The following is a 24,095-nucleotide window of genomic DNA, read 5'->3' as shown; positions in this document are numbered from 1 at the left end:
ATTATTAAGTGTCCAATTCAGTGACACTAATATATCCATATTGTTGTGCATCCATCACCATCAACCGTCTTCAGACCATCATCTCCCCAAATTGAGGTGCCATGCCCATTGCACAGGAAGTCCCTTTCTGTACAGCTTTTGAATGGAAAAGGTATGCCCGGTAGGATTCTCTTGGGAAGAGCGGTCCACTCTCCCCAGGAGAGCCTTCCAAGCTCTTTCCTCACCCAGGCTAGCAGGTCACAACACCCAGCTATGTCCTTGTGGTGCACCAGTTTCAGGGCCAGAAATCCCACACTCCTCAGTGCCTGTCAGCCAGGCCAGTCCCTGTTTTATAGCACCAGGGCCACCGTAAGCTCTAGTCATCCCACTATGAAGGGACAGTGCCTGCCTGACTACCTCATCAGAGTGAGTTCTCACTGTACTGAATTCTGCTCTAGGAGCAAACTCGTCTCTATGTTGTGTCTAAAATGGGATATGAAAAGAATTTGATAGCTGGGCATGGTGGTGCCCACCTGTAATCCCAGCACTCAGGAGGCTGAGGCAGGAGGATCGCCATGAGTTTGAGGCCAGCCTGGGCTACATTATGAGTTCAAGGGCAGCCTGTACCACAAAGCAAGACTCTGTCTCAAAAAAATTTTTGATAGTTACAGATAAAGAGAACGTTCTTGCACAAGGAAGTACAGCATCTGCCGGACATTTTATTTGGATATGCCTCCAAGACAGATTTGGAGTCAGGCCAATCTGGATTTAGATCCCCACTGTGTCACTCACTATATAACCTTGAGCTTCTGTTTCTGCATCTTAAAATGGGGCACTTGATACCCACCCCAGGTTGCCAAGAAAGGTGCATGAGATTACATCAGTGTGGCTTCTGTGCAGCACTAGGTCGCTAAGTTCTCACCACGGTGACTGTTGATGGCTGTCGTCCTAGGTCTCCAGGTGGTCCTGAACTCCATTATCAAGGCCATGGTGCCCTTGCTGCACATCGCCCTGCTTGTGCTGTTTGTCATCATTATCTATGCGATCATCGGCCTGGAGCTTTTCATGGGAAAGATGCATAAAACGTGCTACAATCAGGAAGGCATTGCAGGTAAGAGGAGGGTTCTGGGTACCAAGCTCCCCAAAGCAAGATTGTTTTCTATATCTGTCTCCTGAGCAGCTGGATGTAGTACCAGGCACATTCCCACATGTCCAGCAGAGCTGGGTGAGGTCCCCTCACTCAAGGTCCCATGATTCCAGACTGTGGCTGATTTTGAGGCAGGGACAAGTGTTCTTCTCCTCTAATTCCAATTTTTGTTTTCATTAAAACAAATCTCAGTTAAAGCAGCCTAACTCTGGCTTTGTCTAGCACTACTAAACACTATAGAGCTATACATGTTACAGACATTTAATGATTTAAAAACCTATCTGTTCTCAACCTCTACATTTGCAGCTGACACTGAATATCAGAAGATTCAGTTCCAACCTGTCTGCCACAGCAACACATCACTGTGGCTCACCATCCAAAGCCCTTGCAGGAAGCCAGCCTGTCATCCCCCATAACAACCCTGAGATCCATCCCCTTTCTCGGGGATGATCCTGGTTGCACTGCAATTAATCTTTTCTCCTCCATTCATAGGCAGGAATGCCCTGGCCCCTTACCATGGTGGGTGGAAGGGCAGGTGTAGAATCACCCTCTTACCAGCAGGCAAATTTCTTCTCCTCAAGGAAAAGGTTTAGATTCATCTCAGCTATCAGTCTACTCTTCTCTGGGGCTCCTCTCACCATGTTTTTTCCACAAATCAATGCATTCACCAAGAGATCCTGGCTCATTAAGCACTTCCTTGAGTGGATCAGAGTTTGGACTTGCAGGATATATGCTACAAACTACTGCCTTAAATTACTAACATCTCAGCTTGATCTTCAGACAGAAATTGACAAGGCTTTTAAACAGACATATAACACAGTTTAACACAAACACTCGCTGGGAAAAAAAATCCCCACCTAAAGGAATTAACAGTGTTAAATTTATGGGGTGTTTTCCAAACAATATTCATCATCTTAGTTTTGGACACCTTGGTAGAGACGGGAGAGGGCATCTATCTGGAGCATTAAAGAACACCTCTCCAGGCAGGACCAGGAATCTAGCTCAGTGGCACCTACCTTACCAGGTGCAAGGTCCTGAGTTTGATCCCCAATACCAAAGAAAAAAACAAAAAACAAAAAGAAGAAGAAGAAGAAGAAGAAGAAGAGGAAGAGGAAGAGGAAGAGGAAGAGGAAGAAGACCTTTCCCCTCTGCATTTATACTGCTTCTTATTCTCATTCAGCCCAGGCATTAAATTAAATTTGGCTTCTCTTGCTTTAGGAAGTGAAGTTGGAAAGCATCTGTACAACAAAGAGTGAAATGGATAATCATATTCAGAAACCAAAATAGACTAACTGGCATACATGGGTAGGGTATTTGCAGGGTTGCTGGGTCACTGTGGCATTGTCATAGTCCTAAAAAACAAGCAAAACCTATAAACCTATAGTCAAAGAATCACCCAATTGTTTTTAATTTTTATGGACTCTCTTTTTAAGAGACAGTTCACTCAAGAGAACTTTCAAATTACTTGGGCCAAAATTGTATAGCATAAATTATCATGTCTTAAAATACATATTTTTAATTGGAAAAAAGCTCTTGCCTTCATCTAAAATTCTGAGATTTCAGACTTGCTCAAAGAAATGCCAAGCAATATAATGAATAATATTTCCCCTCTAATTCGAAACGTCATTATTACTCAGTTCTATACAGCTAGTCTTGAACCATAAATTTACATCACTGATGTGACTTGGTTGGCGTTTCATTCTCAGACCACCTTAAGAGCTGATACTAGTGTGTATAAAATTTATGCAGCTGTATTGAAATGATCAATGATCCATTGACCCAAATTCCTCAGGCAGTCACAGAGATACAGACTCTTCAAGATTTTCCTTCCATTTGGCAGTGATAGATGGTGAGACCCTCACTAACCAAATAGGGAAGAGAAAAACACGAAATTCTGCTGTAGAGCCAAAGATGACAACCCTTCCATCAATTAGCTATGCACTGGAAAGCCAGGGAGAACTGCTGGTCTTTTCTACTATCCTAATGGGAATATAGCAAAAGTGTGTTTTCTACTGGTGGTGAGAATCGTGCAAGTTTTCTAAAAATAAACAGCCCTGAATAATCATTAGAAATCATCTGGCTTTGTCATCAAGCTTCAGTGACCTCAGCAAGCAAGAAAATGGTGAATGTCAAAGACAAAGAACACATATGGCCTCTTCTCCCATAGACACAAACAGCGGGTCCACTGCACACTTTAATAGCCTCTTCGGCTCTTAGGAAAGTGACCACATGTGGCCTCATCCACTGGAGTGGCCAATTTAGGAGCCTGTTATCCTCAATAGTAAACCCAACGAAGAAAAGTCTACTTGCTATCATAAGACACATCAGATGATTTGTGTGATAGGTTTTGTCTTTATCCTACAAGTACAGAAGAGAAGTGGTGCCTAAAGTATAAGGACCATGAGCCGGGGTGTCAGAGGACAGTAAGAGATGGATCCCAGGAGAGGAGCTATGCCAGGCTCACCAGGAAGGTAACCGCGCTCTAATGTGTGGAGCCAGAGTCCCTGCAGGAAAAGGGGCTGAAGACACTTAACTACAGAAGCTGCCCTCCCAAACATTCTGTGATCAGCTCACCTACCCCCTTCTTCCCACACCTGCTATCTGATGACAACCCGGGGACCTACTCCGTGACCGCTGTCATCAAAGGATACTGCTGTCATCAGGGCCTTATCCACCCACACTGTGACTTAATCCTGATGAGGAGGAAGAAGTGTGTAGGAATCTGGACATACTCAGTACATCTGTAGCACAAGACGACCAAAACCTATACTCTCTGGAACCATCCCAGTGTGCTTTGTAAACCTTTGAAATGGGTGTTTTTGGTTTTCATGTTCTACTTGGTTTGAGATTTCAAACTTTGATTGAATTACTGTATTCTCTGCATATTTAGACTAAACAGAAGTACTCTGTGTGCCCTTGTTACAACTTTTAATGGGATTCATATCAAATTATTTTTACCCTTTGATATTATTTCACAGACTGATTTTCAACTTCTAGATTTTAGAATACAGTGGATTCTGAGCCACTTTTTTAATAAAATCCATATGAGATAGCCATGGGTGGGCCAGGTGAGCCATTGTTCTGTCTCTAGGTGGTCCTTTCAGTGGGCAGTCCCCAGTAGAGACAGTCTCTGAAGAGGCGACTTTCCCCCTACTCCCTGGGGCACAGCCAAGGCGCTCTCTTGATTCTCAACAGATACATCGCCATATGCCAATACCTTTTGTTTCTGGCTGTCCCATCTGTCTGCTGGTTCTCAGAGCCAGGTCACTCTGAATAGCTCTGCAAGCACAATAATTATCACTGAGACTGGCAGAGACTGGGTTGGCTAAGATCTCGCAATGAAATCATTTTCATTGTATTCACCCCAGAAAGTTGGGACCTGAAAAGTAATTGATTTTGCCTGTGGCAGTTTCCCCTTGAAACCCCCCACCTGGATGGAGCTCTCCCAGATTTCAGTTTTTGCTGATATTGACTGTGTTGCTAGAACTCTTCTAATCTTTGCCTCCATCATTTTACCAAAAACTTAATTTGGACTTTCAAGATTGACTCTACCTCTGTCCATTTCTGGGTTAAAATGCAGAGCCTACATTGCTTGGGTTCCTGCTTTCTTTCTTCAGACATCGGGAATCTACAAAAGAAAGCCAACGTGTTCTCATGCTGAAGCCAGTTTCCCCTCACCCTGAAGTACATATTGCTGGGACCCGCTGATTTGTGTGTGTTCACATTTTTCAAGTGTTCCCTTTAGTGCTTTTTATAGATACCTATTTTTACTGGATCATCGCTGCCTCTTAATTGTTCTCCAATCTTTTTTATTGTTGTTTAAGACAGATTTAAAATAGCAGAGCGGCACTTGAGCCTGTGGATAATCTTTCTGCGCCTCATCCCTTTCTCTTTTATTAATGAGATCACTTTCCCTTGATGCCATTTTCTTTTTAAACGTATATTTATAAAATCCCAAGTGCATTTCCCTTCCTGCTGGATATTTAGAATGCACTTTTGGCAGCGTTCCCTTTTACTTATTTCTGCTGTCTTAGGAACTGAGGATGCAGGAGCTGTTGGGGTAGCCATCACAATGTTAGGGCTACCAGCTTCTTTAGGCCACGGAGAAGCAACCCTTCTCTTGTTTGACTCACTTCTCAAGTCATCCCAGTATGAAGCACATCACTCTAGAAAGCTATTTCTAGAATGAGAACTAAACATAATGTATGATCTATTTGGTTCTCAGTTTTCTCGTCTCTCAACTCTCAATACTTTAGGTGCTCTGCTAGTTTTAATGTTCTAGTTAGGTTTGGGATTCAGTTTTTAGTTCCTCTCTCTCTTTTTTATAGCCTCATATCCAAATCTCAAAATCTTACAATTTCAAAAGTCACAAAAAATGATGACTAAAGGCCAGCTCAGTTCAACCATCTTACTGTGCAGCCCTTCTGGGATCAGGCCCTGGAACCAGGAAATGGGGGTGTGGACACTGTCATTCCCTCAAACAGCTCACAGATCACTCATGCAGATGTCTCACCGTGGTCATCAAACAAAGGACTCATGTACAACCAGGCCAAGAGTAAATCGGGAATAGACCAAACTGGAAATAATCCAAATGCCCAGCGACTGGTGAATGGATAGACATGCGATGAGATACCCTGCTCGGCAGTAAGAAGGAACGAGAGTAGACTAAAATATGCAATAATCTGGATGAACTAAAAAAGGTTCTACTAAGTGAAAGAAGAGGGACATGAAAGCCACACTGTGTATGATTTTATTTATATGAAATTTTGAGAAAAACAAAGCTATGAAAACCAAAAGCAGATCAGGTTGTAAGAGGCCGAGGACAGGAGTAGGGACTAACTGCGAACTAGCACATAGGAATGAGGGGACTGTTTAAAAATGGATTGTGGTGGGCTGGGGACTTAGCTCAGTGGCACTGCACCTGCCCGGCAAGGGCAAAGTCCTGAGTTTGATCCCAGGTACCGAAGGAAAAAAAAAAAGAGAAAAATATGGACAGTGGTGATGGTTGCAGAACTGTGCAAATTTACTAAAACTAATTAAGCCATACATTTACACTGATGAATTCTAAGGCATGGAAATTGTATTTTCCACAAGCTGCACAAGCGAGAACAGGAGAGGAGAGGAGAAAAGAGAGGAGAGGGTGTGTCTCCCTTGTTTTCTCGAAGTTTCTACTTGAAATTGTTGTTTTGAATGTGTTGAGATGGTTGCTTTTGATTGGCCACTTGACTATGATGCTGATGCTTTACAACAGAATGGGCACTAGCCCTATGGTCTAATGGTCAAAGTTATTGGACTTCTCAACTGATGAATACTTAATCCCTTATGTTGTTTAATTCATGTAAGAGGAATGACCTAAACTTGTTTTGCATATGACTGCTGGTATGGTTTTCCCAGTGATCTTATCCTGTCACTTTTCTCTCTAACTCCTGCTTCTTCATCTGCCCATCTCCTCCTCTCTCTCTCTCCCTTTTGTTTCCCTGCCCTCTTTGCCCCGGCCATGGAGACGTTCCAGCTGAAGAGGACCCCTCGCCCTGTGCTCTTGAGAGTGGCCATGGGCGACAATGCCAGAATGGCACGGTGTGCAAGCCCGGGTGGGATGGGCCCAAGCACGGCATCACCAACTTCGACAACTTTGCCTTCGCCATGCTCACGGTGTTCCAGTGCATCACCATGGAGGGCTGGACTGACGTGCTGTACTGGGTGTGTAGCGTGAGTGGCCCTCAGTGCAGGGCATGGAGGCCATGGGCCCTTCCTTGAAAGCCCCTTTCTCTCCACCCTACAATGTTGGGGGCCACACACATCTCAAGGGAATGGTGGATGGATATCTTTGATTTCTCCCTGGTGTGCAACATGTCTACCCTAATGAGTCCCCAGGCAGTTCCCTCAGGACAAATGTCATGTTTAGTCTGTCCACCATAGTGCGTCACACTGGTGCACAGTTGGTGCCCTGTGAATGTGCTGGCCATGCCTGGCACAAGGATTCTCATCAACACTTGTCCCGTTAGATAGTCATTTTAGCTGTTACCTTTTTCTTCCCTCCTTCCTCATAAAGAAAGCTACAGGGCCAAATGATGAATTCATGAGGCTAAATAGAAAAATCAGTCCTGGTCTTCTAAAAAGAACCTCTATAAAGAAACCATTTCTATTGAATCGTGTAGTATTGTGGCATGCTATTGTATTTTTATTGCTTATATTAGTCTTACCATAACATATTAGAATAGTCCATCAGACAAGTGTATTGTCATCATTTTCTCTGTTAGCAAAACACTCTGCTGGTTAAGTGATGCATACTTAGAAATTGCACCTCTTGAGTGCCAGCTCACCATGATATATTTTCTTTCACTTAAAGATGCCCCTTACTATCCAGCAGCAGTCACTACTTTGCTGACCTCCGAACCCTCAGTGTCAGATTTGTATACAGTCTATCCCACTGGCAAATACACACACCATATTTGAGCTGTCTCCATTCTGGCAGTCAGGTCCATAATTTGTAAAATCTCCAGAAAAATATACTCTTTGTAGTGCCTCCTTGTTTCAACATGAGAAGTGACTTGCCAGAATCCAGTGCTGTTCTCCAGAATTTGGTATATAAAGTGTGTTGCCAATCTTGAAAATGTCATCTCTCCCAGAGCTTCCCAAATAGTTAAATCTATTTGGCCATTGTGAAAACAACCCGAGAGCCAGCCGAGGGAACACAGTCTACAAACTCACACCCGGAAGAGTGAGAGGGAAGCGAATGCCTCCTGCTGAGCAGAGCTGCCAGATAGAGAGGAAATAGTGCCAAGAGAGGTGTTGACTTCCTCCAGAATCAGAAAGAAGAGTTTTGTAACAGTATGAAATTGTGATGCACAGTATTATAGCTTCTAAAACAATTTTATAAGCATCACGTCCTAATGATTCAAAAACTCTCTCTTCCCAGTTTTTGCATTGTAGTCAACATGCCAAAGCCCAACATTGCTCTGAACTCTGTACCTCTCTGTAAATGATGACTTGAAACTTGTCTGGGTACACTGTAACCAAAAAACATTTATTTAATGTTCTTGCATGCCATGGTGCTCCTAGGCCCTGAGGATTCAGTTTAGTCTAAGAAGCTCTGTCTAGAAAACAGACTAAAGCCTAAAGCGAATAATGGCTACACCAGGAAGCCATGCCACGGCACAATTGTTGTGTTGTGATATTTGCCACAGAGGACAACTGTTGAATTGTATTGGCCTCAAAGTAAAATGAAACGCTGGGAAATGCTTCTTGTGCTCAGTTAAGAAGTTGGTTTTGTGTAATTTGTAAGACAAAAGAGAGGAATCTGAATGTATTATACTTAGGCAAGTTTATTCTACCTAGTGAGGAAGATCAAATTCCCAAAGACCCGAACTGGTCTTTCTACCTTGAGTAAGCTCCTCTGGCCAACCAAAGACAGAAGCATCATTCTGCAAATAGAAAGTTTCCACCCACGGACCACAGTCTCTATGACTGTTAGACTCTAGAGCCTCCTCACATGAGCTTCGAGCCCATGCCTTAGGTCGCTATGGAAAAGCCTTCCTTCCACGGCATCAAATTGAGGGCAGGGTGGCAGGGTGGCAGGAGGTGGGTGTTGGTAGGGGGAATAGGTATAATTTACTTTGCTGATGGCCCTGATGTATTTTTGTGATCTTCCTTTATTACTCCCTCCCTCTTCCTCACCGCAAGTCACTGATATCCCACCAACCAGATGTGACCCAAAGAAATACTGTCATAGTGACAGCCAGAGTGGGGACTGGGAAGAAACACACAACTGCAACTACCAATTTTCCGCAGCTGTGTTGTGCTTTGTCCCCTGGGGTGTGTGTGATACAGCTTATGCTGGGAGTGGAAAAACTGTCAGAGGTGAAGGAATGGTCCCAGGCCTGTGGGACGTGCCTCACTCTGATTTTCCCAGCACCTTTCTCAAATGGCCACGTTGTGTGTGTAGGTGTGTGTGTTTGTGTGTGCACATGTGTGTGCATGCACAGGAATGCACACAGGCTCATACGCACACCTATCACAGAAATAAAGCCTCCTGCTTTGTTCTTCATGGTATGAGCACTTTCCAGCCCAATGCTCCTGCCATCAGACAAGTCCTCTAATTGCTTCGCCCTTTTTGTGGCCATTTCTTCCTATCATTCTTCTTCCTCTCTCTTCCCTTCTTTCCTTTCGGTTTCCTCCTCCTTGCTTCTAGGCCTGTAACCCACAGACTTTCAAATCTCAGTATATTTTAACATCAAACATGAAATTTTCTTAACATACAAATACTCAAACTTACCTCCAACCTATGACTTAGAAGTTCCTAAATCAAGACCTCAATGTATGCATTATGAAAAAGCTCTCCAAGCTAGTCTGATGCCCACACTGAAGAGCAAATGCCTTGGAAATCTAACCCTCAGTCTACATGGTGCTGCTATGATACATTAGGTTTTAACCAGGCTAGGCTGATAGTTTCCACAGGGAAAGAGGACATAGTGTCTTCTACTGTGAAGAATGTGTTTCCCTTCAAGTCCAAAACACAGGTCTCAAGGATTGTGGAAGGAGCAGTTAGATTTTCAAGGATAGCAGTGGGATGGGTTTATTCTAAACTACCAAGCAGCTGAGTACAAGTCTGTAAGGAAAAGAATACACCATTAAAGCATTAAGGAAGCAATTAATTCAGTCACCAGCTATAGCCTGGCAGAGAAGGGACCAAGGAAGTGACTTACAACACACGGCAAACACCTGCCCCCGTTGGGATGGTCTTGAGTCTGCTTCTCCTTTCCTCCGGCATCCATTGTTGGGTTCCATTCTTAAGATTTTGAAGAGTTGGTGGATTAAAAATAAATCCAAGCTTGGTCAAGTAGTACTTGAACATTGCCTCCCCTGTGAAAGCCGTTGGCCTGCACTGGGTGAAGTCCCCAACAGGCTGAACAATGTGCTTTCGACGTTGCTTTTACCTCATGCCCTGTTCTCAGAGTCTGTAGATAAGAGGGAAATGAGGGGCTGTGGGATCTGAAAACTAAAGCAAAACTCAGATCCTAATATAGTTTTCTTGGGAAATGACCTCTGAAGCTAAAGACTCTCCATTTATGCTCAGAATTTCTATATCTTTTTAAAGATATGGCAGATAGGAGGGGGAATGTGATCTAACGAAAGCACCAGTCTTCTTTAGGAACAGCGAAGCACCAGGAGAGGGAAGAACCTGTTGTATTACATTACAATATCAGTTTCTACTTCTTTCATGTTTGTTTTTTAAACCAAACATCCCTAACCATCTGCACATATTTGAAAACTATTTGTCACCCATGGTTCATGTATGTGCCTCCTAAACGATCTAAGAGGCTGCTGAATTAGGCTGATCTGCAAGGCTCTATCTGTGGCATTCTCAGACCTGCTCTGAGAAGTAGGGTCGGTCCGCAGCTCTACACATAATGTTGTCCACACTGGAGCCAGATCACAATTAATTAGTATAAATGTCGGTCAAGTATCTACTCTGTGCTGACTTTATGCCAGCATCTGAAAGAGGCTCATGCCTACAACTAGCCAGACAACAGGGCCATTGACCTGGACTTTGCCACACCCAGACCAGGTCTGCAAGAGGATTGTGGGAAAGGGAGGCAGCAGTGAGAGGAGCTCACACCAGAACTCATGCTACTGGCTCCTTAGGGGTCTAGGTACCCCCAGAATAATTCTTCATCCAGAGAATTCTGTTGACCTCCACTCACTCAGTGCCTTCTGACCTAGGGACCCCAAGAACATCACATGCTGTGTACACAGTGGATACCTCTGGCTTGTGTTTTCCTAGTTCACACTCACCCCACCCTAATGGAGCCCTCCTCTTCCTGACACAACCCGTTGCCCCCTTATGAGCTTCTCCACAGTCAGTACTTCTGCTGATCTTTTACAAATTAAAAGTTGAGCTGGATAGCCAGGTGTGGTGGCGCACGCCTGTAATCCCAGCACTCGGGAGGCTGAGGCAGGAGGATCACTGTGAGTTCGAGACCAGCCTGGGCTACATATTGAGTTCCAGGTCAGTCTTAACTACATAGTGAGACACTGTCTCAAAAAACAAAAAACAAAACAAAACAAAAGATATTGAGGGGCCAGTGGGAAAATTTGAATATGGCCTTATTATTAACTACCTAGTGAGACCCTGTCTCAAAAAAAAAAAAAAAAAAAAAGTTGAGCTGGAAAATAACGTTAGAAAGAATACGTAATGAGAAACCACAAAAAGAGAAGAAAAAACTTAAAATCATAAATAATGTCATCTATAGTATCTGGAATTAGCTTTTAGCCAGCCAGAGACTTTATGAGCCAAAGTCTAGGATTCAGTTTTTTAGTACATTGTAAGCCAGTTGTCAGCTCCATACCTCATCTGTTGTAGGTGTCTAGATGTGCAGAGAGATATTCCTACAGAGTTCACACACACACACACACACATACACACACAGCGGGTGCTAATTTCCTCAATCATGACACCAAGTCTTTTGCATGCAAGCAGGATAGATTTGGGTGTTTTAACCATATTTTTTTCACTCCACCTTGCTTTCAAAAAGCCACCATATATTATATTATGGAACAAGAGTCTGAAGACATCAGAGAAGCACAAGCAAAGATCTAAATTCTACTGGTGACAGAACAGCTATCCTCAGGCCAGAACTGAGAGGAAAATCCTCACATTATCCAGAATCCACTTCATGGGGGTCAGAGGAGGGACAGTTTTTGTTCCTCCCGAAGACTGTGGCCTTCAACTTTTAACCTGCCCCTGCCCACCACCCACGTAAAATGGAGTCCACTAGCCTACCATCAGCTGGCAGTTTGTAAACACAGCAAGGAAGAGTTTAGCAGCTCTCTTTATTAATTATTTGTCAATTTGTTTTTATTTCATTAGATGAGTTCTTATTATTCAATAATCCAATTTAGCACACATTTACTGAGCATTTACTATGTTTCCAGGCTTACCAGCATGAGATAAGATGGGGGTCCAGAAAAGAAGACCTTCTCTCCAGGAGCTCAGGGCCTAACCAAAGAGCTACAGGGCACACAAAGGAGCATGGATTAGCAATAACAGAGTCAGAAAAGCTGTTCAAGGCACAGACAAGTGGAAGCAGGGAACAAGGAGTAGGATTTTGCTGGCCATGAGGCTGGACAAAGAGCCAGAAAGCAGACATCTGTGCTTAGGGAACGCAGCTTTATAGGACAGAGTAACTTGTGTTTTAGATTCTCTCCAGAAATAGCTGATGACCCCAATGTGTTCTGACCCATGGTGTCTGAAGGCCTCACAGGCATCAGACTGGGCCCCATTCCCTACTGACAGCCCCTCTGGTGGGGAGCCAGTGGCCCCTACACAGGCACCCAGGGGCCACAACTTCCAACCTCCCACACATCAGTATGATCCCATCTGACTTCAGGGGGTTTTTAGTTCAGAGGAGTTTGATTTATTGGCTTGTCTTGGCATTAGGAACCTGTTGTTTTCTTCTCCCATGTGAAGCAAGGCTTCTACTTGTGCTCTAGGACACTCGTGAGTCTTTAGTGATCAACAATGATCAGGTGCAGGGTTGGAAGAGAGCCAGTTGAGACTATTTCACACTTGCTGCTCACTCGGTAGCCCATAAGTCGACATTCATGTCCTAACAAGCAAGGTGACACAGGTCATGAAGAGTCATGGATGCATCAAGCCCTTGATCTGGGCTGACTGGCATTTACTGACAGCAAATTGTGTCTTCTAATGATACTCTGTGGAAAGCACTGTCATTCTTATGGGCTTATGCATCGTGACTTTTGATGGCAAATGGCCTCTCTGTCAGCGTTAGCTGCAGCTATTTAGTCTTTCTGGATCCCCAGTGTCTATACCAACAACCTTACAAGAGAAGCCACACATGTGGAAGCCCATGGACAACAGGATCGAGGCAGGCCTTTGAGGATAAGCCAGGAGGTATTGTTCCTCTTATTTTTCTTTTCGGGAAAAATGAATGGTAGATTTGACAGTTTAAGGCTGAGGTCCCCTTCAAGGAGTGAGACTCTGGTTTCAGAGGGGTATTTTTCTTCCCATACCCTCTTATTTCTGCCCCAGATTCTAGGACTACTAAGTTGTGTGTCAGCAAAGGCAGAGGTAATCTTGTTAGCTCCTAGGCCTGGGCCCCTGATGGCTACAGAAGGTAGATCAAGACACCACTCTGTGCCTTCCTTAGGGAGACCACATAGCTTCCTTCCATGTAGCTTAATGGTTTGAGAAGTCCTACATTTTTTCCACCTCTAAATAAGAGTGTCCACAGTCTGATTCATTTTTAAAATATGACTATATTCTTTGTCTTTTTAATAACTCTACTCCAGCTGATTTGAGACATCAATGTCATCTCTTCGGGCATCACCCTACTTCAGACACCCAGCATTGTGTGCTCTCTTCCCAGTTTGCCCCAGAAGTAGGTGGCCCAGAATAAAGAGGAGAAAGTAAAAGAAAAAACAAAAGGAGAACCTGAGCCGGGCAGGCCCGAGAAGCTGGGAGCTGCTAAGTGTTGCTCACCAGGCAGTGGCAGGATTCTTAGGACCACCTCAGATGCTCCTTAATCTCTCATCTGTCCCTCTTCCCATCCTCATCAGCTATTCCCCACCTTGCACCTCTAAAATTACTAGTCGAAAGCAGAAATGTAGAAACAGAAAATGTAGGGCAACAGGAAAGGAGAAGACTATTTTTTTCTCCACGTAGCCTGGCTGTCCACAGAACAATGACCTCCACATGTGTAGCTCCATCCACTTGAAGTCCTTAATAATGTGAAGCCACCCATCTTAGAGGAAAGGAAACCAAAACGAATCAAGGGCTCAAGGGAATTGCCAGAGCCCCTGGGTTTGTGTGGCCAGGAGTGCTGTGGTTTTGGTGAAATAAAATGCTTACTAGGTTTAGGGGTGTGAGGAACCAGTGTGGGAAGATTTCATTCCCGGGAGGTTGATGGAGCACAAGCAGCCCTCCTTCCCACTTGCCATCTAACCCAGCTCTGGCAGCAGCCCTACAAGAGGAACCGTGGTGCACCTGGGCACCTCCTAGGGCCAGCTGCTCACACTTGCCCTGCCACAAAAGATCTGTGATCCAGGGACAACAGGGAATGTGTTTGGAACAGAACTCTTCTGCTGCCAGGGATCCCCTCACCTACATATAGGGAGAGCTCTCCTCTGGGTTTTGTGTAGAAAGAACAAGCCAATTGGTGACCACAGTAAAACGGGGTCCAGGTACGAACATCAGGGAGCCAGTGTACCTTGGGCTTGTGTATAGAAAGCTGTGTGGATGTGCATGAGTTCTAGTGAGAGTCTGTAGTGTTCCTGTGCTTTTCCTGACCTCTCACCATCTCAAGAAAGTAAAGAAGCACTAATTTAGAAGGAAAGGAAAGGACAGCTTGTGCCCCTCTTTAGCAAGATGTCATCTAGAGAGGAAAAGCCAAAAGGACACTCACGACTTGGTTCCAGGTTCCCATAGAAGTCCTTCCTTGGCAGATGCCTGGGACCCTACCTCAGGGCTGTTTCTCTCCCCATTTTTCATTGTTTTGTATAGTAGAAAGTCTGACACAAAACCCACATCTCACACATTAAGGGTACTCAGTAAACTGGGTGGATACACATAGGCTCTAACATGACCACTGCTAAGAGAAGGCAAGGAGTTGCCTCACAGTCCCCGAGGTACCATGAGGCGTACAGACCTGGGGGTGCAAGGCTACATGGTTGCACAACATGGTTCCCATGCCTCTCTCCCTAGCCTTACATCACAAACCCTACCGCAGCTCATGTTGGTGTGTTTGTTTTCCTCGTCCTGATGGTGAAGATTTACTGAACTTCCCTCTACTGGTCTGCTTTCCTTTGCTGTTTTGGTTTTAACAGTTCTCTAGCCAAAGGAAAGTTCCCAGGCTCCCTGTGGTGAGGACATGGTCCACACATGAAGACCTTCTGCCCTGCCTTGCCTGGCAGCTGCTGTGTTGCTGGATATTTTAGTAGTTCCACCACTGAGAAAATCCTCCACCCCACAGCAGGGAAGGCTTTTCAGCTGTATGCTCTATTTTTAACAACAGCCAAGTTCCTAGGAAACCCCGTTCCCGTCACAGGCTCACATGGGCTCTGGGCTTCCTTCCTGCTCTGTTGGTGACTCTACAATGCAGAGTTCACACAGTCCTGCCTGATCCAGCCCTGGCTTACTCAGCCTTCTACAGCCACTCTTCCCTACTTCCTCCTACAACTGCATTTACCACTGTGTCTTCACAGTTGCTCTTTACATGTCTCCTGCTAGCAAAGGCTTCCTGTTCGCATCACAGCACCCAGCACATCTTAAATTCATTCACTCTCTCCACAAACTTTACTGATTACCTGTTCCATGCAAGGCACCGTTCCAGGATGCGGGATTCACCAGAGAACAAAACAGACAAAAGCCACCTGTCCTGGAGCAGCTTACCTTCTGGCGAGGAAGGCAAACAGTGAATAATAAATGTAATGAAAAACTAAACTACAGTTTTAAAATGATACATGCTAGGAAAGAAATAGGGCAGAGTGTGTGGAGGGACAACGCTCAATAAATTTACACTGAATTGCATTTAACTGTGACATGGTTAAGTGGACATATGTTGGGATGACCACTTGTCTTCCACACTCAGTTCAAACCAGTGATCTGCAGGCATAATCTTTGCACTGTGCACTCTATATTTAGAGGAATTCTCTAGCCAAAATACAGTAATAACATTAGATATTAATGGATCTGTAAGGAGCATGTTAGGAGGTAACACTTCAATCAGACTAGGTAGGCCTCTCACTACTTCTCAGTCTTTTTTATTCACAGCGCACAACATCATGTTTAGCAGCACACCTCAGTTAATGGATAAAGTTGTTCAGCATGTGAGAAGTCCTGAGGGCTGAGAGTTGAGGACCTTAGCATCCCAGCACACCCATAACTCACTTGAGGCGCATGGCATAGAAATCTCAACAGTGATTATCCAATTTTAGTACATCTTAGAATCACTCAGAGTGGTTACTATGCAATTTATGAGCCAAATGAGATCGGTGGGGGTGCAGGGCCCAGAAATCTGCTTGTCAGTTCTCCAAACAATCTTGGTACTGGTGGTCTTGGGACCGTGCTTTGAGCAACACTGTGGTGCTCAAGGTTGTAGCATGGTGGCCATAACAGCAAATCACAGTTTGGAGAGTGATGTAGGTCAGTGGTCCTCACACCTCAGTGTGCACTGGAATCACCTGTAGGGCTTTGAAAACCTAACTTTTAGGCCCACTCCCAGAGTTTCAGGTGGGACCCAATTATACACATTTTTAAACAAGTTCCTGATGCAACTGATGCTGGTGCCTGTGCTTGGGGCCACACTTTGAGGACCAGTGATGTAAACCATTCAGGAAGTTTGATTCTTAGGAATTTAGGGTTGTGTAAACTAAATTTCACAGACACTGTTGGGCTTATTTTCTAAAATGCTTGGATTAAACCTTACTTAATCTCCTCAGAAAGCATCAGAAGAAATAGATTTGGGAAACAAAATCCGAATAAAATTTCCTCTCTGATAAAAACCCTGTTGAGTAAATACTTCAACCATGACCAAGTCAGAAATGAACACGAAGTTGGGAAGAGTTGTCAAGAGACACAGTGAGCTTCCCACAGTCCATAGGAGCCAGCTCAGGCACAGCACTGCCTCCAGCCTCTGGAGGGATTTGTACTGTCATGGAGCATCTCCATCATCCTGTGAGTTACAGACCCAGCTTCAAGTTAAGAACTGAAACGGAGGCTGTGGTGATAGGGGCAGATCCCTTTCTTTGTATACATAAACCATGAAAGCTGCCTTCCACCTGTGGCCTGTAGTGCACATCAGGTGCTGAAATTCCAGATTCTGAGCCTGGCCGAGGGGGCGTGACCTGTAGGAAGATCTCCTTCCTCATACATCTTGTAAGGCTTTAGTCTCCAACTCTGTCAGTCAAAGCTGACCCACTTCAGATGCCAAGGTCATGGCACCTCAGGGTACAATGGAAGATTTATGGCCTCATATACCCAACTGATCCCATGCTGAAGGAATTGTTTTGGAAGTGACCCACCTTCTTAGACAAGTGAATACAAAACACTCACGAAATTTTTATTTTCTATAAAATAAAACAACACACAGAGGCAGGCAAGGTACCTCTTGAGACAGAGCCAGCAAAGGCCCTGCAGGGAAATATTTTGAATAGAGATCATGCCTGTGGCAATGATAGCTCCTAATCCACATAAATGAAAACCAAGGTCAGCCCCATTTTTCTCCTGAAGATCTGTCTACCCCTTTCCACCTCCCTCTTTACTGTAATTCAATTCTGCTTTCTTTCTTTCCTAACTTTCCTTCATCTTTCCAGATGCAGGACGCTATGGGCTATGAGTTACCCTGGGTGTATTTTGTCAGTCTGGTCATCTTTGGATCCTTTTTCGTTCTAAATCTGGTTCTCGGTGTGTTGAGCGGGTAAGCTGACTGTTTCTACATGCTCTTTACAGTGCAGCTGAGCAAGGTCCCAGGCCCCATTGTGAGCAACCCAAGATCCTCAGGGCCAGGACCTAACAGGCCCAGAAAAACCAGAGAAAATGTCTCCATTCAACCCAAATTCTGGCCCATTGGCTGGGCAGGCTATTTGGCCTCTGATTTGCACCCTGAGGATCCCCGGTCCTGGTGCTGCTTGATCAGCATCTGAGGAGCCGGTGGTGGGCGCTCGGCCCTGCTCGGTTGCTGTGTGTGCCTCACTAACTATCATTCCATTCTTCCAGGTCAATGATGCCGTAGGAAGGGACTGGCCCTGGATCTATTTTGTTACACTAATCATCATAGGGTCATTTTTTGTACTTAACTTGGTTCTCGGTGTTCTTAGCGGGTAAGCAGGACCAAAGAAAAAGGTCTTGATTTTTCCATTTATTTTTATTTATTCTTTCTGCTATTCCTGGCTCTATTCTTTTTCTGCCTCTGATGAACCTGGGATAAGGGGTCACCTTGGGAGCCTTGAAGTGAATGTCCTTGGCCTGGCTGGGAAGAGTCAAATCCACCATAATGCTGGTAGACAAGGGAAAAGAGGATATCTGCTCTTGCCAATCTCCTTGTGGATTCTCCCATTCCCCAGCCCCAAGGAGCTGCTCAGTTAGGCAAGATGCTTCTCTTGTATCTTAATGACCTCAGCCTCAAGAGCAGAAAGGTGACACCTCTGAGTAGAAAGGCTTGACAGCAAGAATCCAAAGGAGGATCCATATACCATGTGCTTTAAACATGCATAGCGACCTTGCAGATAAGTACTCGCCTAATAATTTGAACCAGGTTATTGTTTGGAGGCTAATGGGAAAGATTTTAGATCACCTTTATTCAGTGATGAGGAAGCTAGCATGAGAAAGGTTAGTACAATTTGAGGGTTTATCTCAGTAGTAGAGTGCTTGCCTAGTAAGCACAAAGCCCTGGGTTTGATCTCCCCAGCCCTGGAGGGATGGGGGAGAGAAATTGAGATATAGAGATGTAAACAAATACAGACTAAAGATCTAATTCTCTTCATTTTTAATTCCTAGGCTCAGCAGTCCATTGCTGATGTTTCCTTTTCTTAATGGAGAGGGTGCTTAATTGTTTAAAAGTGTAGGGTATTTGGGAATAGAAGAGATGAGATTTGCTTTCCTTTAAGTTTATCTAGTTGGTCCAAATATCAAATCTACCTGATTTCTGCCATTGCTCAATGAAGTTAAATGTGTGAGTAGCATGTATCTGTAGTTCAGAGGACAACCACCTTTTCACCATGTGGACTCGGTTGTGTCCTCAGCCCACTTTCTTCTTCATCAGCCTACACCAGCCATGCCAAGGTCTGACATCTAAATGCTCCTGGTGACTCACTTGTGGCTGATCCACTCTTCTGCCTTTGCTACATGGGGGTGGGGGACTCATCTTTCTGCTCTGTGTGAAACAGGCCACGTGCTTTGATAGTCCTTCCTAGGCCTGTAGGGACATTAACACTGGGGGACATTCAGGCACGAGGGGAGTAGATGCTGATAGCTCCCACTTAGTGCATAAACTGGAAAGAGCTGCTCCCTTCTCTTGCTGCAGCTGAATGTGAGGCAAAGTGCAGGGTTCACTACGGTACTGGGTGAAGGAAAGAATCTGCCTCCTCCTCACCTTCCCTGGCTGATGGCCCAGCAGAGCCCTCAAAGGAATTGTGCCTTTTGCCAAAATGAAGCCACACAGGAGACTAGTGCCTTCCCTCAGTGATTAAAAAGTGATAAACAGAGTAAGAAAAGCCCCTGACTCCGGTTAGAGGGATTTTCATTTTTATGTTCCAACACAAGAAAATAGCCCTGTATTTATATGTGGATCTCCAAGGGCAGAACTGGAGAAAAAAATCAAGCTCATCTTCACAATTGAAGACAAAAATTTTGAGGACCCCAGCCACCAGCTCTGCACTTGCTGTATGCATTATTTGGAACAACTTCACTGTATTTTTCCCTATGCCTGACAAGTTTTTGCCCATGTTGGCCTTGAACTTCCAATCCTCCTGCCTCAGCCTTCCAAGTGCTGATGTTACAGAATGACTGGCTGTAACTTTACCTTTTAAACCTTAAGTTTCCCATGTGACAGAATGAAAATGATAACACCAACTCATGGGGTGACTGTGATGACAGAATGAGGTCCTTTATGTAAAAAACTATGTAGTAAGTATTCAGTAACAGTGCCATCATTACAATGATCATTGTTTACTTCATGCCTGTCAAACTGGAACTACTAAATACCATCATCAGTACTAGAGCTACCCCATCCTTTCTTTTCAAAGATGAGGAATGTGAGTCCAGAGATGTTCAGTGACTTGTTGGATGTCACTTTGCTGGTAAACAACAGAAACAGAACTCAGGGATAGCCTTGGCTCCCATCTTCCCATCACTGCCCACTAGATGTATAAGCATGGACTGTAACATAAGCCAGAGCTCTTAGCCTTTAAAACATGGAATTCCACTGTCTTCTCCCAGAGATTAAGAATTAAAATCTGAGCAAGTGAAACTCCTCCAGGAATCTGACATGGAGAATGAGGACTAGAACATGAGGCCCCTCCTTGAGCAGAACATCTGTCCACAGTTCTCACCCTAGCCAGAGGAGTGGCCTTCCTGGTGATGTCAAAACACAGAAATTAAACAGCAGCTGCTGATGGTAGACAAAAAGAATTTAGAAGCCATGTCTTGGTTTTGCTCAGTCCAAATGAGATAAAATTGTGTAAAAATACCTCATCCAATACCTGATCTTTGTAATACTCAGAAATGTTGAGGGTGTTTGTGTGTGTGTGTGTGTGTGTGTGTGTGTGTGTGTGTGTGTGTAACTGGGGATTGAACCCAAGACCTTTGCATTGAACTACACCTCCAACCCATTTTTTTCTGAAACATGGTCTCAATAAATTGCTTAGTGGTCCAGGCTGAGCTCAGACTTGATACTTCTGCTTCAGCCTCCCATGTGCCACCATAAGAAGCTTCAAAAACATTAGTCAGTGCAGAACAGAAATGTTAAGGCTATTTGATCTCTGCAACTGTGAACCTTTGAGTCTATACAGTGTTTTTGTTTTTCTGAAGATCAGCCCAGCACTGCTGCTTGACCATTCCCAGAACAACTCTCTGCTCCTTGCAACTCCAGAATCACTGATAGATCCTCTGCCCAGGCAAAGAGGTATCTTTGGGCAAATATCTCCCCTTTCTTGGCTTAGGGAGGCCTCTCATAATTTGTCAAGGGCTGGCCACTCTGGAGGCACTATCCTAGGCTCATGCTGCAATGAAAAGTTGTAAGCAGGCTTCTGTTGGCCAGCCCCATGGTGGCAATGGCTTCGAGTCAGCATCTGGATAGGTCAGGTCATCATTGGAATAGTCACCCCAAGAATGCAGCAAAATATCCACTTATTCCTCAGTCAGACTTCTGATTAAGCCAACCTTCCAGAAGCATTCAAAAGTGACTCAGAGCCCCTTGAAACTCACTGGCATGAACAGTTACTACCAATCTGTGCCAGGCTCTGTGCTCAGCATTTCAGCAGAGTAGCTCATTTAATGCACATGACAACTCTATATGCCAGATGCTATTCATATCTCCATTCTGCAGAGAAGAATAAGGAGTGGCAGAGGAAACTGTATATATCCTAACAGGTGAAAACAAAGGGCTGAGCCAAGCAGTGGGAACCCATGGCCTCTGTCTCTAACCTTCATGGTATACTCACCCCCAATCCATATGACTGGTTGACACCATTCTTGTAAATTACATCAGGAAGTGGGAGGTAAAAGATAGAAGCCAAAGTTGGCAAAGGGAAAGACAGGCAGCAGATGCAACCCACAGACAGAATGAGAAGCCACAGAGACTCACCTGGGAGCTTCCGCAGTGCAGGCTCATCAGCACAGTGGCCAGCAGCCCTGCACCTCTTACTGGCCTTGAGAACCAGCAGGCAGTGCAGCAGCACAGCAGCCTAGGGCATTCTGGCAGAGGGAGGCAGGTGGAACCCTACATCCATCACTTAAGGATACTACTATTCTATAGCCCAGTACACCAACTTATCCTCATAAATTATGCCCATCAGCCCCCAAGGAAAGGGTAAACTGTGCTTGATGTGTTCTTCTCATGAAAGTAGAGAATGATACTCTATAAAGGTTTCCATTACCAAGGTAGAAATTCTAAGACTTTGGTCTCCAGAGGTTAGGTATCCTTCATTTGAACATTCCCATACCCAGAAAACTACTTCTGACAAGGCCAGATAGGGTCCACGAGAAGAACACACAGCTCTTGGATCTTTTCAAAATGTTTCCCCACTGTTATTGTGGATCCTCACATCAACTTGTGCAGGTCATAAGCTAGCATTTGTATGAACAATAAAATAGGACTGTACTTACTTTTCCCTCTAGAATCTCAATCTCCAGACTTTTAGGATTAAAATAACAACAAAGACAATGAGAGTCTTGAAATTTCACATGAAGCCATAATCAAGTGGAAATCTGCACTCTGGGATCCAGTTACTTTTTATTTTTAAACAGTGATAGACAGGGAGCTCCAGGTGTGTGCCTTTGACTGACTAAAGGCCCAGGATCTCTTACATGGATAACAATCTACCCTTTTACCCATTGGGCAGTGGATCTAAAGAAAGAAGAGAACCTGATGTGTGGTCATTTCACAACCTGAAACGTATAACTGGACAGTGGCACCACAGTTCAGACAATATCCAGGTAAACAGGAAGCAAAGGCCAGACACACATGATCTTTTGGTGGCAGCAGAATAAATGGCAACACATGCAACCAGTTTTCATTTTTCACAGTAGTTATGTTCTATAAAGTTGCTACAGACACTGAATTAGTGCCTACCAAATCATTGACCCTAGAGGAAACATAGGGCTCCTGCAAGCCTCTAGTCTCAACATGTTGTCAACTAATTAGTACATGACTTTGTTTTATAAATGTTTCTGTTTAAAGACAAATTATCTAGTATCTGTCATCGGTTCATTAACACTAAACTCGTGGCCAACAGCACTGTAAGGTCTGCCTGAAGGAAGCACACATCCTCCTGTGTAAGGCACATCACACATTTCTTGTCCTTGGGAAACTAGATAGCATTTTAAAACTGTTTGGGGACAACTCGAAATACAAAAAGCACACCAAAAAAAAGCAAAAAAAAAAAAAACAATGGTTCTAAATAGACTGTAAACAGGACATTTGTTTGCATTATGAGGACTTAATATAGTGTTACCTCGTTTGACCTCAGCAGGGAACATGTGGACTTTTTTTTTTTAACTATTCTGTGCATGTCCACAAATGACTCTGAATGTGCCATGAATATTGATTTGGGGCTTACAAATAAATTGTAGTGAGTAGACAAATTTGTAAATATGGCAACCTCAAATAATTAGGATTGACTATATTGATTATCAGAGGGTCTAGAGTCTCAGTGGTTAGTATTGATTGGATTTTCCAGTTACCCTCTGGTGCATGCTTTATGTGACAGAGCACCAGCCCCGGCCCTCCATGCCACCCCTCATTTTTCATACTGGCCATTGCAGATGAGATATGCACACTCGCTTTATAGCAAATCCCGAAGCAGTGACTGATTTTCACCAGCTCAGTCCCTGTGGCCGGCACAGCCCATCAGGCTGAGACTTCACATCTTCATTAGCTCAGTCCCCAGAGCAGGCAGATGGCTGGCATCCAGGCAAGAAGATAAAGAGAGCCGGGCACTGCCTCCCAGCATATCCCTTGCCTCATGGGGCCCCATGGGGGAAACCTTGGCAAACCTGTTGGCCGCAAGCCTGGTTATGCCCTCTGCTCAATGGGAGTCCACAGAAGCCTCATACCACAGAGCTGCTGTGTCTCCTCTCCAGCCCTCTTTGTCCCCAAATCATGTCTCTCCTCTACAAGGTAAATTATGGGAAGGTATTAGTCAACCCCACCCCTCATCGTTTTTTCTTCTCTATGGATGTTGATTTTAGTTCCCCTGGGGTACAAAAGGTGAGCTTTCCTTCTGAACAGCACATGCTGTTAAAGCAGGACTAGAGATTTAGTTCAGTGGTACCACCACCTGCCTCATAAGTGCAAGGTCCTGAGTTTGATCCCTGGTACAAAAAAAAAAAAAAAAACAGGACTAGCCCAATCATATCCCTGACCTACTCTCCCGGCTCCAAAAAGAGAATGAGTAGATGTTTCATAACCAGAATTTAGACTTAACTGGAAAATTATCCAAGAATGTGCAAATGAACCCTTAGCAATTCATTTCCTTACAGTGTCAAACCCACCCCAGGGGAAAGGACAGAGAATGCAAATGGGTGTGGGCAGAAAGACAGTCAGAGGGGGTATGGAAAGGCAACTTTTAGAGTTGCTTTGCATCAGGAGGGAAATGCTCACTGAAATTTCTGTCCCCATAGAGCAAGACCATGACTATGAGGCTCAGGGGAAGGAAGAGCCAGCATCTGTCCATGTCCACTCCCCAGCAGCAAAATCAGGGCAGAAGAGAAACAAGGAAGGCTCCCATCTTC

At 44.5% G+C, this 24,095-nt stretch overlaps 1 protein-coding gene across 1 annotated transcript in view; it reads left to right on the top strand.

Moving 5' to 3' along the window:
- The window catches only part of Cacna1c (calcium voltage-gated channel subunit alpha1 C), a 712,468-nt gene that overhangs the window by 517,403 nt on the left and 170,970 nt on the right, over positions 1-24,095 (top strand). Inside the window, exons 6-8 of the mRNA XM_019208417.1 lie at positions 932-1,090; positions 6,630-6,826; positions 17,862-17,965. Of these exons, the coding sequence (XP_019063962.1) occupies positions 932-1,090; positions 6,630-6,826; positions 17,862-17,965 (460 nt within the window). The remainder of the gene's footprint in view (positions 1-931; positions 1,091-6,629; positions 6,827-17,861; positions 17,966-24,095) is intronic.

This window comes from Fukomys damarensis, unplaced genomic scaffold (assembly GCF_012274545.1).
Source record: "Fukomys damarensis isolate Sample0158 unplaced genomic scaffold, DMR_v1.0_HiC HiC_scaffold_5, whole genome shotgun sequence".
NCBI lineage: Eukaryota > Metazoa > Chordata > Mammalia > Rodentia > Bathyergidae > Fukomys > Fukomys damarensis.
The sequence above is the reverse complement of the archived record's forward strand: the minus strand, read 5'-3'. Positions and strand labels throughout refer to the sequence as shown.